Source organism: Alosa alosa, chromosome 22, assembly GCF_017589495.1.
Source record: "Alosa alosa isolate M-15738 ecotype Scorff River chromosome 22, AALO_Geno_1.1, whole genome shotgun sequence".
Taxonomy (NCBI): domain Eukaryota; kingdom Metazoa; phylum Chordata; class Actinopteri; order Clupeiformes; family Clupeidae; genus Alosa; species Alosa alosa.
The window spans coordinates 13,211,113-13,224,466 of NC_063210.1; the positions used below are offsets into that span (position 1 = coordinate 13,211,113).

Here is a 13,354-nt window from a genome sequence, read left to right on the forward strand (position 1 = left end):
TTAAGCATACAATCTGGCTCTCTTAATACTACAGATTCTGTTAAACTATTTCCTCTGCCCACAACTGTTTCAAAATAAATGTCCTCACTACAATAATTCACTATTAAATAATTTAACTATTTAAACTACTCAACTATTTAACTGTTAACATTTCAACTGTCAGTTGTTATCAACTATGACTCCTGCCAACTGTTTCCAAATAAAAGTTTGTTTTGCATTTTATGTTAATGTACAGTATGTTTATATTTTCATGCACTGGTAATTTCCTCGAAATTAAATTTTCTAGTCTTACATTTGATATCAACAGTAGTAGTGACACTTTGTAAAATGTGTGTAGCATCATAAGGATGTTCATAGCACATGATAACCTTTCCATTTATGAATTTAAATTAACTATTTAAAATGATGATACAATATCATTAACCAACACAACATGCTAGTCTAGCTCTTCCTTGTGCCTTTGAAATTGCTGTAGATGATTATTACAGAAAGATTCCATTAGCCACAAGCAGCTGTATGTTGGGAATAATGAGCAAGTATAATGAATGAGTGCTAGGTTTAGAATTTTCTAAGCACTCACATCTTCAATGCCTTGCTGACAACATGAATAATGAGTCAAGTTATACTTTTTATACCCACAGTGCTATATAGTAATTAAACAGACAACGACGACTTGATGTTTAAAATAGGTTTATGATATTTATCACAATCTGCTTTAATGGATATCTGCTACCAGTTCAATGACATGAACCGTAAAATAAAATAAATAATTAATTAATTGAATAAATAAATAAATAAAACAAAACAAAAAAGGAAACAAATTCAAAAACAAACTCATATCCCATAATACAATATTTACAATGGTGTCAATAAATAACTGGTACATCATGGCTGAAGGACCACTGACGAACAAGTCGCCAAAGTTACTCTGCACTGCAGGCATACTCTCAAATCTGCTGTACAACAATCTCGATAAATAACAGCAGATAATCAAAAAGTTCCTGCAGCACTTCAAGCTTAACCCTTAACTATATATGGAATTCATATATCAGACAATATGAACAATATCTACAAGACATATACACTAGGTAAAACTTTTTTCCACATTTCAAAACCAACCTTCGCTCCTAAATAGATTTCATACATACAGACAAAAAAACACTCAAACAGCTGACCGTACAGCAGCGCAGAATTGCGATGACTTCTGAAGAACAATTCACTCTTAGCGTAAATGTGAGGGTGCTTTGACCAGAGCCCTGGATGTTTAAGTTGACATATTTGAGTAAATAACTATCTTCAAGTGTCTGTGAAAACCAAATGTCACAAAAAATCATCTTCACCTGGACTGGAATATTCTAAATGTAAGTGCAGACGCCACACTGCAATTTCACTGCCAGTTTGATGTCTTGAAAAGGCAAAATTATACGGCCACAATTGGGAGTTAGGGAGCATTTTGACATTATCCAGGGAAAGTTTTCAGGTCAAAAGTTCCAACAAAATTTTGAGCATTTGAATGATGATGCAACAGGGAGCACACATCACTCTGAAGTATAGGACAGTCTCTTACCAGCAGAGACCCCATGGCTTCAGGCTTGCCATTGGACATATGCAGATAAGTGAAAACACTATCAACATGTTTCAGAACTCTGGTCATGAGCATATCAGCATTGTTACCACATAGGAAGATGTTGGACGTAAGAATTATAAGTTATTATTATGGTGCTGATGTTATGTCCTCGCATGACTGGACTCGTGTACTAGCTATGCTACCGCCTACGGCAAAGTAAAACTGGTCATCTCCCAAGGTCATCACGTCGACAGACTGAATCTTCTGCCTCAGACCTATGACGAAATGTTAGCTTCATCCATGAGGCAAATAGTTTCAATCCACGCTGGAGAATTCTAATCTGGTCCATTCTAATCTGGTCCATAGAATAGGAATAGTGCACTGGCTTTTAACTGACCCAAAAGAACAATGGAATTATCAGCATCTATAACTAGCAGGCATCGGGATGCCTGACTCTAGTCTAGACATTAAAACATTGACAACAAATCGTGACTTCAATAAAGGGTTTCTGTAATATCACCTGGACTGGCCTTGAGTAGTTCTTGAAGTGCTTCTTCTGTAACTACTGCGTCATCTATGGTCCCTGTATCACAATAACCACTATGTATTGTCCATTTCCAGCCATTAACCCTTCCGCTTTTACAATCCCAACCACATCAATCACTTTTATAATGAATTGGACTACGAGGTCTACTTGGTCCACCATATCTACCATCTGAAAAATACTGCACAGGTCATCATACATTCACCTTTAGTAATATTTAAGTCAAGTTAGATACGCTCCACCTTTGGGTAGATTAAAATACTATTCGATTTTCTGCTTGCCATTTCTTAGGCCATAAAACTTGTAAACTGTGTTGGGGAACCAGTCACGTTAACACTTTTGGTCGATCAAAAACAAAATACCAAAAAACTTTGTCAGGAATACAACTAGAACATGAAAGAGGATAACTGCTATGGTAGGCAACTGTTGTGAGCCAGAGCAGGTTAAGACTGGGGCACAAACCACTATCGTTTCTTGGTCACCATCAAAACAAATAGGATAGGGAATGCCATTTTGGTGTCATTCTCCTTACCTATTTCCCCTCTGTGAAAAGAGTGCACAGGGAAAAAAAAAAACACGTACAGAAGGGGAAATCAGGTGTTTATCCAGCACTCAGTCAATGTATTGGGAGAGCCACCGAAAGCCCTCGCCGTAGCCCTGTTTCTTCAACACACTGCACATAAAGACCTCCAGGGGGCGCACATTCAGCTCTTTCAGAGAGACTGTTCCCTAAGGGTGAGATAAAAGGCATGTAATATACATACAAATACAGTTTACAATTTTGTTGCTATTAGCTGGTTTTACATTTGTCTATGATGAGTGCACCCCAAGTGGCTCTTGAATCAGTCCTAGCTGAGCTATATTGTCACCAAATGCTGGAAAAAGTAAAAGCATTTTTATTTAGTGTTCCTATAACATTCCTATAATATTTTGTATCAAAATGCTAGAATACTATAGTTATATTTTTCGTAAGGAGTCATACAACATGAGGCTGCAAAGAATTGCGTCTTTGGTGTCATTAATTTTCCGCATGGCACTGTCTATTGACTCGTCTAGCACCCGCCTAGTTGTGACCTTAGCGAATCTCTTTGGAGCTCTTCTATGCTGCATCGATTACCAGTGTTTATTCAGTCCTTGTGTCCTGAACTAAGTATTTCCTAAGACAAGAGAACTCATTCTGTCATTTATTTATTCTCTTTCGAAGATTCCGGAGAAGGCTATTTAGCCTCCCATGCCTGGACAAAGATTTTTCTCTGGGGCTGAACTTTAAGCACCGCGAGTCCTCGTCACTTTTATTTCATTTTTCACTTTAATGTTAGTGTTGCTTACAGATGAAGTCTGATTAGTTTTAATGCCAAATCGAAATAATTAAACATGTTTAGTTAAATTAGCCTAACCTGCTTTGCCATTGCGAGTGAAAAATGCATTTCTGTATCACAACCCTGCGCATGTGGGAAATATAACAATGATGCCTGAGAGTGGGAAAGTAGTAAACAAATCCAAATGCAAATGATATATTCTCAAATACCATCGACTTATTTACTGTAATGAAAATCATATTAAGAAATACAAGAAAAAAGTGGGCTACAATAGGTGGTTGCCACAGGGGCAACCAGGTGATGAGCAGGTTGCAACTTGTCATAATTTGGTTGCCAAGGGCAACCGTTAATGTTGAACCCTGTTCATGGTCATAGATGTAGCTCTGTTTCCATGTCAACCCCTGAGAGCACCATTCCAAGGTATGGTGTGACTGTACTGAAGTCCTGACATTATCTGTGAAAGCCATAACAAATTACAAGAAAAGCAATCCTACCTTTCCTGTGGTCTGGCCATCGAGAGCAAAGGCCCCTCTGAGGCCGCCTTCGCTGACGGCTTCGGGGCGGTCAATCTTGTTTCCTAGAATCAGGATGGGCACGTTCGAGATGGTCTCATCCGTCAGCAGAGCCTTGGGAGGGTTGACAGAATTAAGCCTCAATGTGATTTTTTCTTCTAAAGATAATTATTCTGACCTCTTGCAGTACATGGTTGGAGAGAAGCTTTGAGCTCATTCAACAACTTTTTTTTACAGCTCTAAAGCACTTACATCAAGTTCAACTTTGGACTCAGCCAAGCGTTCATGATCAGCGCAGTCCACAAGAAAGACCACTCCATTAACAGCAGGAAGATAGTTTTTCCACACTCTTCTTGCTGAAGAAGAAAAGACACGTTCAGGACTCAAGAGTTCACCGATGAAGAATGTAAAAGGGCAAATGACCATATATCTGAAGCGCACCCTCATAAGCGTCCCTATTCCCAAAGATCCAAGGCAGAAATTGTTGAATAACTGCAGTGCATTTCAAAGACACTTAAAGCCTGCTTGCACACATCGCTCACTAAGGTTAGATAATTCAATTCAAAACGTCTGCTCTGTTAAACACACAAAAAATCCAGATAAAAAAAAAAAACATTATCAAAAGAACTGCATTCATATGGTCCCTTAAATTCCATGACAGATAATGTGCAAAGACGGGCATCGAGAAAAATGAACTAATTGAGCAATATGGCACAAGTTAAAGAATGGTAGGATTATGCTGACATTGGGGGCCTGTGTCTGAATCTTAGTGCAATTCCATTCAATTTATTTCTATGGCACAATAACATTTGAGTGTCTTTAGGTGCTTCATAGAGCCCAGCTTGAACTTGTCTTTTAGAACTCTTAGGTACAGACAGAGACCTGTCATCTCGACATCTTCTGTTCTTAAGGATCTTTGGTACAGAGTAAATCAGAGCCTCTCTATATAGGTCTGAAGTAAAACAATGCTTTTGGAACCACTACATTCTAGTCTGACTCATCAACAATCAGCAGAATCTCCAATTGACCTGTCGCTAAGCCCCGCCCCCCATTGTTACCGTGTGAAAACTCGGACAAACAAACCAGACTTGATTAAAAATACATTGTGGACAATGGCAGCTGACAGTATATGAAAGCAGGCTTTGAGGACGTTTTGGTCGATAAAAGGATTTACTTTCCTCCAGAAGCTATCAAAAAGGACTTAATTATGCTATGGATGGGTGTATTCAAAACTTTAGAATACATACAAGGTGACAAGCAGTTGTGGAGAGTAGCCGTGCAAATCCCACTGACGTTAATGCTAGCTAGCTAGCTAGTGGAAGATTGATACTAAGATTTGTTAGGTTACGTTAATATTTGATGTAGTAAGAATATAGTAGTTGGTTAATGAGCATTTTCATCTTGGGATTTAACAGGGAACCTGTGCCCACGTTGTTGGCTTAGTTGCCTACATTACGTCGAGCTGTTGCAAACGCGAGAGACGTACTGTAGGCTACTTTTTATGAAAATATACCCCGTTTTCTAGTCTCTCGGGGTACCGGCTATCAGTATTACACGTCCCCAATGCAAAACGTTTGACCATGGTTATCCGTCGGGGTTTTTTGAGTTAATAAACTCCATAAATAACCATTAATTTGTCATTTTATGCCTGCCCCCTGTTGTTTCCTATGGAGTTGTCCGAGCTGATGTCCGAGTCCTGTTGAGGCTGGACTGTCATTGGCTCATCAGCGTTCTAAGGGTGGTGCTTAGCGACAGGTCAATTAACAAAGCTGCACCCCAACTCGGCATACCTAGCTAACATATTATATATAGTTATATAGTATAATTGGTACAATGCCAAGCACAGGAATTGTTAACATTTGTCAAAGTACTGATTCACTGAATTGTATTGTTGCAATCTCTTTTTACAGTCAGGCTATAAGGGAGTAGGTTCACATAAATAAAAAGGAGGGTCAGGATAACACAATAAAGCCCTGGGGATTATTTCCATTGTGGTCCCTTGGAGGGGTGGATAGGGGGTTCAATTCCCGGCTTCCACCGTTGTGCCCTTGAGCAAGGCACTTAACCCCAAGTTGCTCCAGGGATAAAAGCGTATGCTAAATGAGTAAATGCATTGTATGTGATTCGGGCCGAGGTCATCACTATTCCACCTAATCAACATGTTGATTCAGAAGTGTAAGGAATTAACATGTACATTCAGACAGGTAATTTATTTTGCTCATGAGCTCAAATACCAACAACCTTTCAGCACAATAACTGACTATTTTAACTGACTAAATAACTGTATATTTTAGGTAAAATAGATGTTAGAATTGTTCTCATTAGTCTAGGACTGTAAATGAGGAAGTCCATCTTACCTTGCACATGACCACCGAGATCAAATGTGGTGAATGTCATTCCTGCAATTGTCAACTCTTCTGATGCTACAAGAAGAAAAAAAAAATACATTCAACAAACCCTCAACCATTTGAACTTGATACCTACACAAACAGTGCAGTGGATGAACAATAAACATATAAATGTGTTGTGGGGAAAGGCTTCAAAATTAGCAACCAATATGCAATTCTAGAGCTATGAATATATCAAAACACTAGGATGCAATGCAACTGATAAATCCTACTACTCTTTAGGATTCACATCATAAATGTAGTTCCTCATACACTAATTAGGATCAGAAATCTTTCTTACTTGGATGTAATGTTGGCACATGCTGTCCAAGCCTGTCATCCTTCAGCATGTGCAACAATGTCGTTTTCCCAGCATTGTCCAAGCCCAAGAACACCAGCTTCCCAGACTTCTTATATAAGCCTACGCGTTGATTGAATTGAATAGAGAAGACACTCAGTTTAGACAGTATACAATGTTGCATCAGTTCTCAAGCTAAACATGCATTTTTTCATGTAGCTAATATGAAGGGGCAGAGCCAGGTGGGGGGCCCAATGTGATAGTTGGGCATGTCAGCATAAAAAGTAGAATTGTTGGTTACACTTTACTTGACAGTGTTGACATAAGAGTGACATGATGACACTGTCATGAACGTGTCATAAACAAGTCATAAACGTTTATGACATAATGCTTCTGTTATTAAGTGACATTCGGTTTTTGTAATAACAAGTTAGGGTTAGGTTTAGAGTTAGGATTAGGGTTAGGTTTCATGCGTCATGACAGTGTCATGTGTTCATGACAGTATCATGTCACTCTTATGTCAATACTGTCAAGTAAAGTGTTTTCTTAGCCAAAACAAGAGTTTTACACTGATTTGATGTTGGGCAAATTATTATGACCGCCGCGCAGCGAAGCGGCGGTCATATAGGTTTAGTCAGATTTTTTTTTTTTTTTTTCGCATGCCCAAATTTCCGTCAATGATTCCCAGGACACTGAAAGACCAGGGTACACGAAACTTGGTGGGCATGTAACCCCACATGGATAGCATGGAACCATCGTTTTTCGTTTTGATCTGTAGCCCCCCCGCTGGACTGGACCCGCCGAAAGGAGGGTAGGGCAGACACAGTTTTCTGTGAATATCTCGATAACTGTAGGGCCTAGGAGGTCCACCTTTTTTATGTATGTTGGTCTTAAGGGGGCATGTCAACCCATCCCATTACCACTTATTTCATGTATAGCGCCACCTAGTTAAAAATTAAAAAGCAAAAAATTAGGTGTTTTCATCACAATATCTCTGGCTGACAAGGTCAAAACTGCACGAAATTAAAAGTATAGCATCATTTTGACACCCTCCGAATGCATGCCAAGTTTTGTGTACTTTCGTTCATGGGGGGCCTTACAATAAAATAATTTATGTGTACATTTAGTGACGTACACCAACAAGGATTCCCCGACACTGAAAGACCGGGTACACAAAACTTGGTGGGCATGTACCCCACATGGATAGCATGGAACCGCCATTCTTCGCTTTGATCTGTAGCCCCCGCTGGACTGGACCCCGAAGGAGGGTAGGGCAGACACAGTTCTCTGTGAATATCTTGAGAACTGTAGGGCCTAGGATGACCAATTTTTCCCGTGATGTTTGCCTCCAGGGGTCATGTTAACCCATTCCATGTGCACACATGTGCATAAACAGATACACACGCACACACATACATTTACAGTAATCATATGTATGACACATACTCACACAGTAGACACACCCACACACATAAACATAAATTTGTACACGCACACATGCACATAATTCAAGAATTTTTCCCGTCATCTACTCCCTGAATTTTTGGTCATTGATACCCGGACAATCAACCACCGGGTACATGAAATTTGGTGGGTATGTAGCCCCACTAGACTTTTTACGGAAAAATTTCATTTCGGCCCCCGGGACCACCACCAGCCCCACCCGGGCTGGGCCCCCCGAACCGCAAAAAAAAAAACAGTTTTTCCTAAATAACTACCTGAACCGTGGCACTGAGGATGAAGAATCTTTTATGGTATGTTGGTCTCAAGGGCCCACATCAACCTGGCTCATAATCACTCATTTGTGATTTGCACCCCCACCCCCCGGTAAAAAATGAAAATGCAATATTATTCTGCTTTAATTGCCCCTATCTTCAGTTAAGATGTTCAGAACTGCACCAAATTTTATGTGTATGATTGACCTGGCATTCTCTGGGGGTATGCCAAGTTTCGTAGAATTTCATCCATGGGGGGGTCTAAAAAAATTAGGTTATGTGTACATTTAGTGACTGTACATTGGCCTGTAAATGGCGGTGCACACATATACACATGCACACACACAGGCACCCACATACTATCAGTATTAGAACTGCCGATACATAATTACAAATTCAGTAGGATTAGAAGAAAGCCAAAATAAATATTCATCATCATCATCATGGCTGCATTTTCAGTATTGGCGATAAGTAGTCGCTTGTCCACTAGATGGCGATCGCTGCAGTGAGACGAATTTTGTTGGAAGTTAAAAGTGCGTTGGAAAAAACAATGGACGCTTCCTACAAGGACTGTAATTTACCGCAGCGGACTTCTAGTAAGGATAGGACGATGTTCACATGAAGTGTAATTCCCATTTCTTCTTGAAGCCGAAATAAATCTGAGGATGTTTATCGGACATGCTTGGTTTTTACTGCAGGTAATGCTTAATCTTGTAATATCAATAAGGACCTAGGTAATTTTACCGTTAGCGTTAGTTGAGTGATGGAGGCATTTGATTGATTGCATTTGTAGAAAACTATAAATGCGGTTATACCAAGCAAATTGATAGCAGCACTGTTTGTATCTTTCGACTATCATTTATTGCACGTGCTACAAAATCATTCTGTGCAATGGAAGATTTACCAACGCTACAATCGGTCTGATACAGTTTTGCCTATACATGCGAGACTGAGACGCCTGTTTATTTTGTTTTAAGTGCGTGCATGGTGTGAGAGGGGAATCGATGTGCTTTGATTACAGCTTGGTAGTTGTAGTCTTGTGAAATTAAAAAAGCACGCAATGTGAAGTATCCAAACAATGACACCTTCATTTCATTATGGCTGCTTTAGCAACACACCTTAAGCTACTGTGTAGTGGGTCCCATCTAGAAGTGGCTACTTCATTCGCGCTTTCCTTGACTCATGGAGCTGCTTGAATGTTATTACAATTTTTCGCCACGATATGGCAGTTTAAGTCCGCTTTGATACTGTAAGGCGAAGCCATTGGTTTCCAAAGGAGATTTTATTTATGTCGCCAGCCAGCATAGCCTATTGACAATTTATGTTGTAAATAGGCCTACCTTATAATCCTACCTGTAGCTTAGGGAAGCTAACGGCTTTCTATTAGGATCTAGTTTGTTAGTTACCGTTTTGTCATAACTCCCTGATGCATTTTTGCATTTAGAATAGCCAGAGCGTGTATATCTCAATCGGAAAATTAAACAATATCGGGTGCCTATGGACTAGGCTGGGTGAACCCAGCCTGATCTGCCCGCTATTTATTTTTTGATTTCTTAAAATATTGAGCTTGGTCTGATGAAAGCCAGACTAGCCATGGACCTCAGTTACACAATGCAAGGGAACATGAATCAGCCTATATTTGCAATCTAACAATAACGGACAAAAGCTCTTCAACTTTGGGTCGCTAAAATGTGTATGAACAGTCTAGCGACGATTTCATCAAGGCCCATTTGGACATGTCAGTTATTTGCACCACTGGTTAGATGTAAAACAGCATTTCGTTTCAGACTAGGCTACTGTTACTTAATTTGTGCATTAACAATAACGTTTCAGACTACTTTTACTTAATTTGTGCATTGACAATAAAGTATTACATGAACTAAAGATGACTAAAATCTTATGTAGAAGAAGAAACATTCACAAAAAATCCATCCATCCAAAAATGACCTTTGTTTTTGATAGCTGTTGAAAACGGCATGGAACTGACAGAGATGTTTTGTTTATAAATACACAAAAAAAATAAATAAATAAATAACATTATGCTGATACCTTTTGCTTTTCCCAAATACAATGTAGCCTACAGGTGTAAGTGACCTTTCATCAATCCAGTTGCAATCGATGAACTGTGATTAACTGCCCTACTTGTGATTGTTTAGAGATTTTAAAGGTTTTATAACAATGCTACATCTTCTTTGGCTATTCTACAATCTATTCACCTTTTCAGCACCAGTAGGCTACTTTCTGTGCAGCCGCACACACACACTCAGGCATGCCAAACAAGCATACACAAAAGTTTCAAGAGTGGGGGATGGAGTAAAATATGGAGACAAATTGAAGTGTGATTTATTTTCGCGGAACGGATGTACAGGACTGAGCGGCGGTCATATTTTGTACCGCTATGCGGTACATCTAGTTTATATATAATTATGTCTATATCCTATATCTATGGGTACGTATTGCGATGCTATGCATGTCCTGTGTCTTAAGAACCAATTGCTTCAATTGTAGGTTGTTCTATCCATGCACATTTAGCCTATATATCAGGGATTCGGCAGGTAATTTTGGCTGTGGGCCAGTATTTTCCTTAGCCAGAGAATTTAAAAGCTGCTCCGGTGGATGGCCTATTATTGGCTACAATAATTTTGCCAATTATGGACTATTTAACACGGAGCCTGATTTATTCTAATTGAACTTTGGATATAGTCTACCCTACTTTTATTCTTAAATACTTGGTTGCCCCTCCTCCTGTCATAACCTAAGCTACAATGTTTATTGTTTGCCTACAAGAAATATTAACATGCAGAGTGAGGAGCGAACTACCGCTAGGAGTTAGCTGGGAGAAAATGTCTTGGTCATAAAGTCTAAAGAAGGACGTTTACAGCAAAAAGTAGAGCCTACAGTATAAAGAGGAATGGAAAAACACGGTTTCATAAATGCAGAGCCTGTGTGTCTGATTTGCAACAATGCTGTCGCTGTTTGAAAGGAATATAGCCTAATATCAAATGGCACTACGAGAAGCGGAACCTTCAAGGAGGCACGAGGAGTATGCACAGAATAGCAGGATCCTAGTGCGTTCTGGTGTTCTTTGTCATGCACGCTTGGTGAATAGGCTATTTGGAAATCGATATTGTTTACAGAATAACAGAGTAAAAACAGCAACATTAAAAATAATAATATCAACACACAAATGTAAAAATATAGTGGTAGTAGTAAAAGGCACATCAACGTCCATAAAGGGTTTTAAGAACGGTTTTGAATTGTGAGATGGAGTCAACAGTGTGGATGTGTGAGGAGAGTTCAACAGTTTGGGTGCAGCATAGGATAAGGCCTTTGCTACCATTGTGGTGAGCCTGATGTTTGTCAATAATCAGCTGTAGATGATCATAGTGAACGAGGCTGTAGGCCTATAAGTCTGTAGGAGTTCTGTGATATATGGAGGGTAAAGGTTATGGAGGGCTTTGAATGTCGATCCGTCGAGAGACAGTGTAGCTCTATCAAGAGAGGTGTAACATGCTGGGAGGACTTTGAACGGGTGATAATACTGTAGAGTTTTGGATGAGTTGGAGGCGATAGGATGAGTTTCTTTGGGATGCTTGTCAGGGTTACATTGTAGTAGTCAATGCGTGATGTTACAAGGGTGTTGTAGTTTGGTACTTCATCATGTTAAATTGCCCATTTTCAATTCTTCTTTACATAAAATAAACAGTTTAGCTATTAATCACGCATAATATAGCGTTGAATCTAAGGCTTTAATATGTATTTTACTTTTCACGTGCTATTTTTATGTGCACCAGCCCAGCCACCCCATCAAAATGTTTCTAGAATCGCCACTGTTGATATACCATCTACCTGCTCTGTACGTGATGCACAAAGCTACTAACGTTACCGTTACAACTACGGTAACATGCTAGCTGCCTTTACTTACCTAAAAACTGGAGCACACCGCTAAATCCCTTGTAGATCCAGTCAAATATAAATGACATGTCGCTGGAAACACCTGCAAGACATCATTGCGATTGTTTTCATTTACCAAAAACTGACGCAATGTCTAAATAAGAGCTCTGACTTCGAACAACCTCGTTAGAGTATCCTTGCTGCGGCTAACATCTTAAGTAGGGTTAGCTCCATATCCAAGCTTTGCATCCAGACAAGTAAGGTGACTGGCTAGCAAGCTTCCGTGCAGAAGGAGACCCTTGTCTCCTCCAAGAGGTTTCTGAATCCGGTTGATGTTAACGCTCAGACACTTTCTCAAGTTAGATACGTGGAGGAAACCTATCAAGGCATTCATCGAGAAGACAGAGCTTGGATTATGGTGCATAAATCCTCAGAAAAGCATAGCGTTATCACGTCCCGCAAGTTAACGTTAGCTGTCATCTTAGCGATCATGTATTTTGGTACTGTTAGCGAACGAGCTAACGTTACATAGATAGCATAGGTTGCCTTTTCAAACATTGACCTTATTTTAAATACATCCTCCACTCAACGTGACACACAAGGCAAAAAGAGAGATGTCGAGATTACGATACGATAACTAACCTTTTCAACTCCACAAAATCCTCGTCACAAATAATTCAGTCAAACTGTCTTGGTCATGTAACCTGTTAGCTACGATCGTATGCTACTGAGTAGTGTGAAACTTGCGACAGTAAAGAAAATTCCAATATGGCCGCCATTCGCGAATCCTTCAAAATAAAAGTCAGAACATATTACTTTTTCAATGAAAATTATTAATTTAAAACTGTATTGTGTTAACAAAGGGAAAGTAAAGTTAGAAAATAATTAAATAAGACATTTAAACCTTAGAATGCTATATTTTTCCTACACCAATATAATTAAACTGTGTGGCTGATAAAAAAATAATAAAGTTGTGCATATTTAAAAGGGGAATGAAATTGAATCCTTATAACATGTACTTTCAGAATATATATAGATATTTATACCAAGTTCGCCTTTGTAGGTACCAGGCCATACTAACTCTGTACCGAGTCACATACTAAGCCTCACATTCACAT

General features: G+C 39.3%; 1 protein-coding gene across 1 annotated transcript; it reads right to left on the minus strand.

Moving 5' to 3' along the window:
* Window positions 1-673: 673 nt before the first annotated feature.
* On the minus strand, window positions 674-12,974 carry LOC125287904 (GTP-binding protein SAR1b-like). The gene is made up of 7 exons (XM_048233986.1): window positions 12,879-12,974; window positions 12,268-12,339; window positions 6,631-6,750; window positions 6,300-6,365; window positions 4,195-4,298; window positions 3,925-4,056; window positions 674-2,840 (listed from the first exon to the last, which is right to left on the minus strand). Exons 2-7 carry the CDS (start codon window positions 12,323-12,325, stop codon window positions 2,724-2,726), a joined length of 597 nt encoding a protein of 198 aa, XP_048089943.1. The 5' UTR covers window positions 12,326-12,339; window positions 12,879-12,974; the 3' UTR covers window positions 674-2,723.
* Between the last annotated feature and the right edge of the window lie 380 nt (window positions 12,975-13,354).

Bases quoted from the DNA above. Each gene is read 5' to 3' on its own strand.
- LOC125287904 (XM_048233986.1), bottom strand. From the start codon at position 12,325: ATGTCATTTATATTTGACTGGATCTACAAGGGATTTAGCGGTGTGCTC. The intron at 6,366-6,630 runs GTAAGAAAGATT...TTCTTCTTGTAG, and splicing joins TGTGCCAACATTACATCCAA to CATCAGAAGAGTTGACAATT. The intron at 2,841-3,924 runs GTAGGATTGCTT...TCTCACCCTTAG, and splicing joins ATGGCCAGACCACAGGAAAG to GGAACAGTCTCTCTGAAAGA.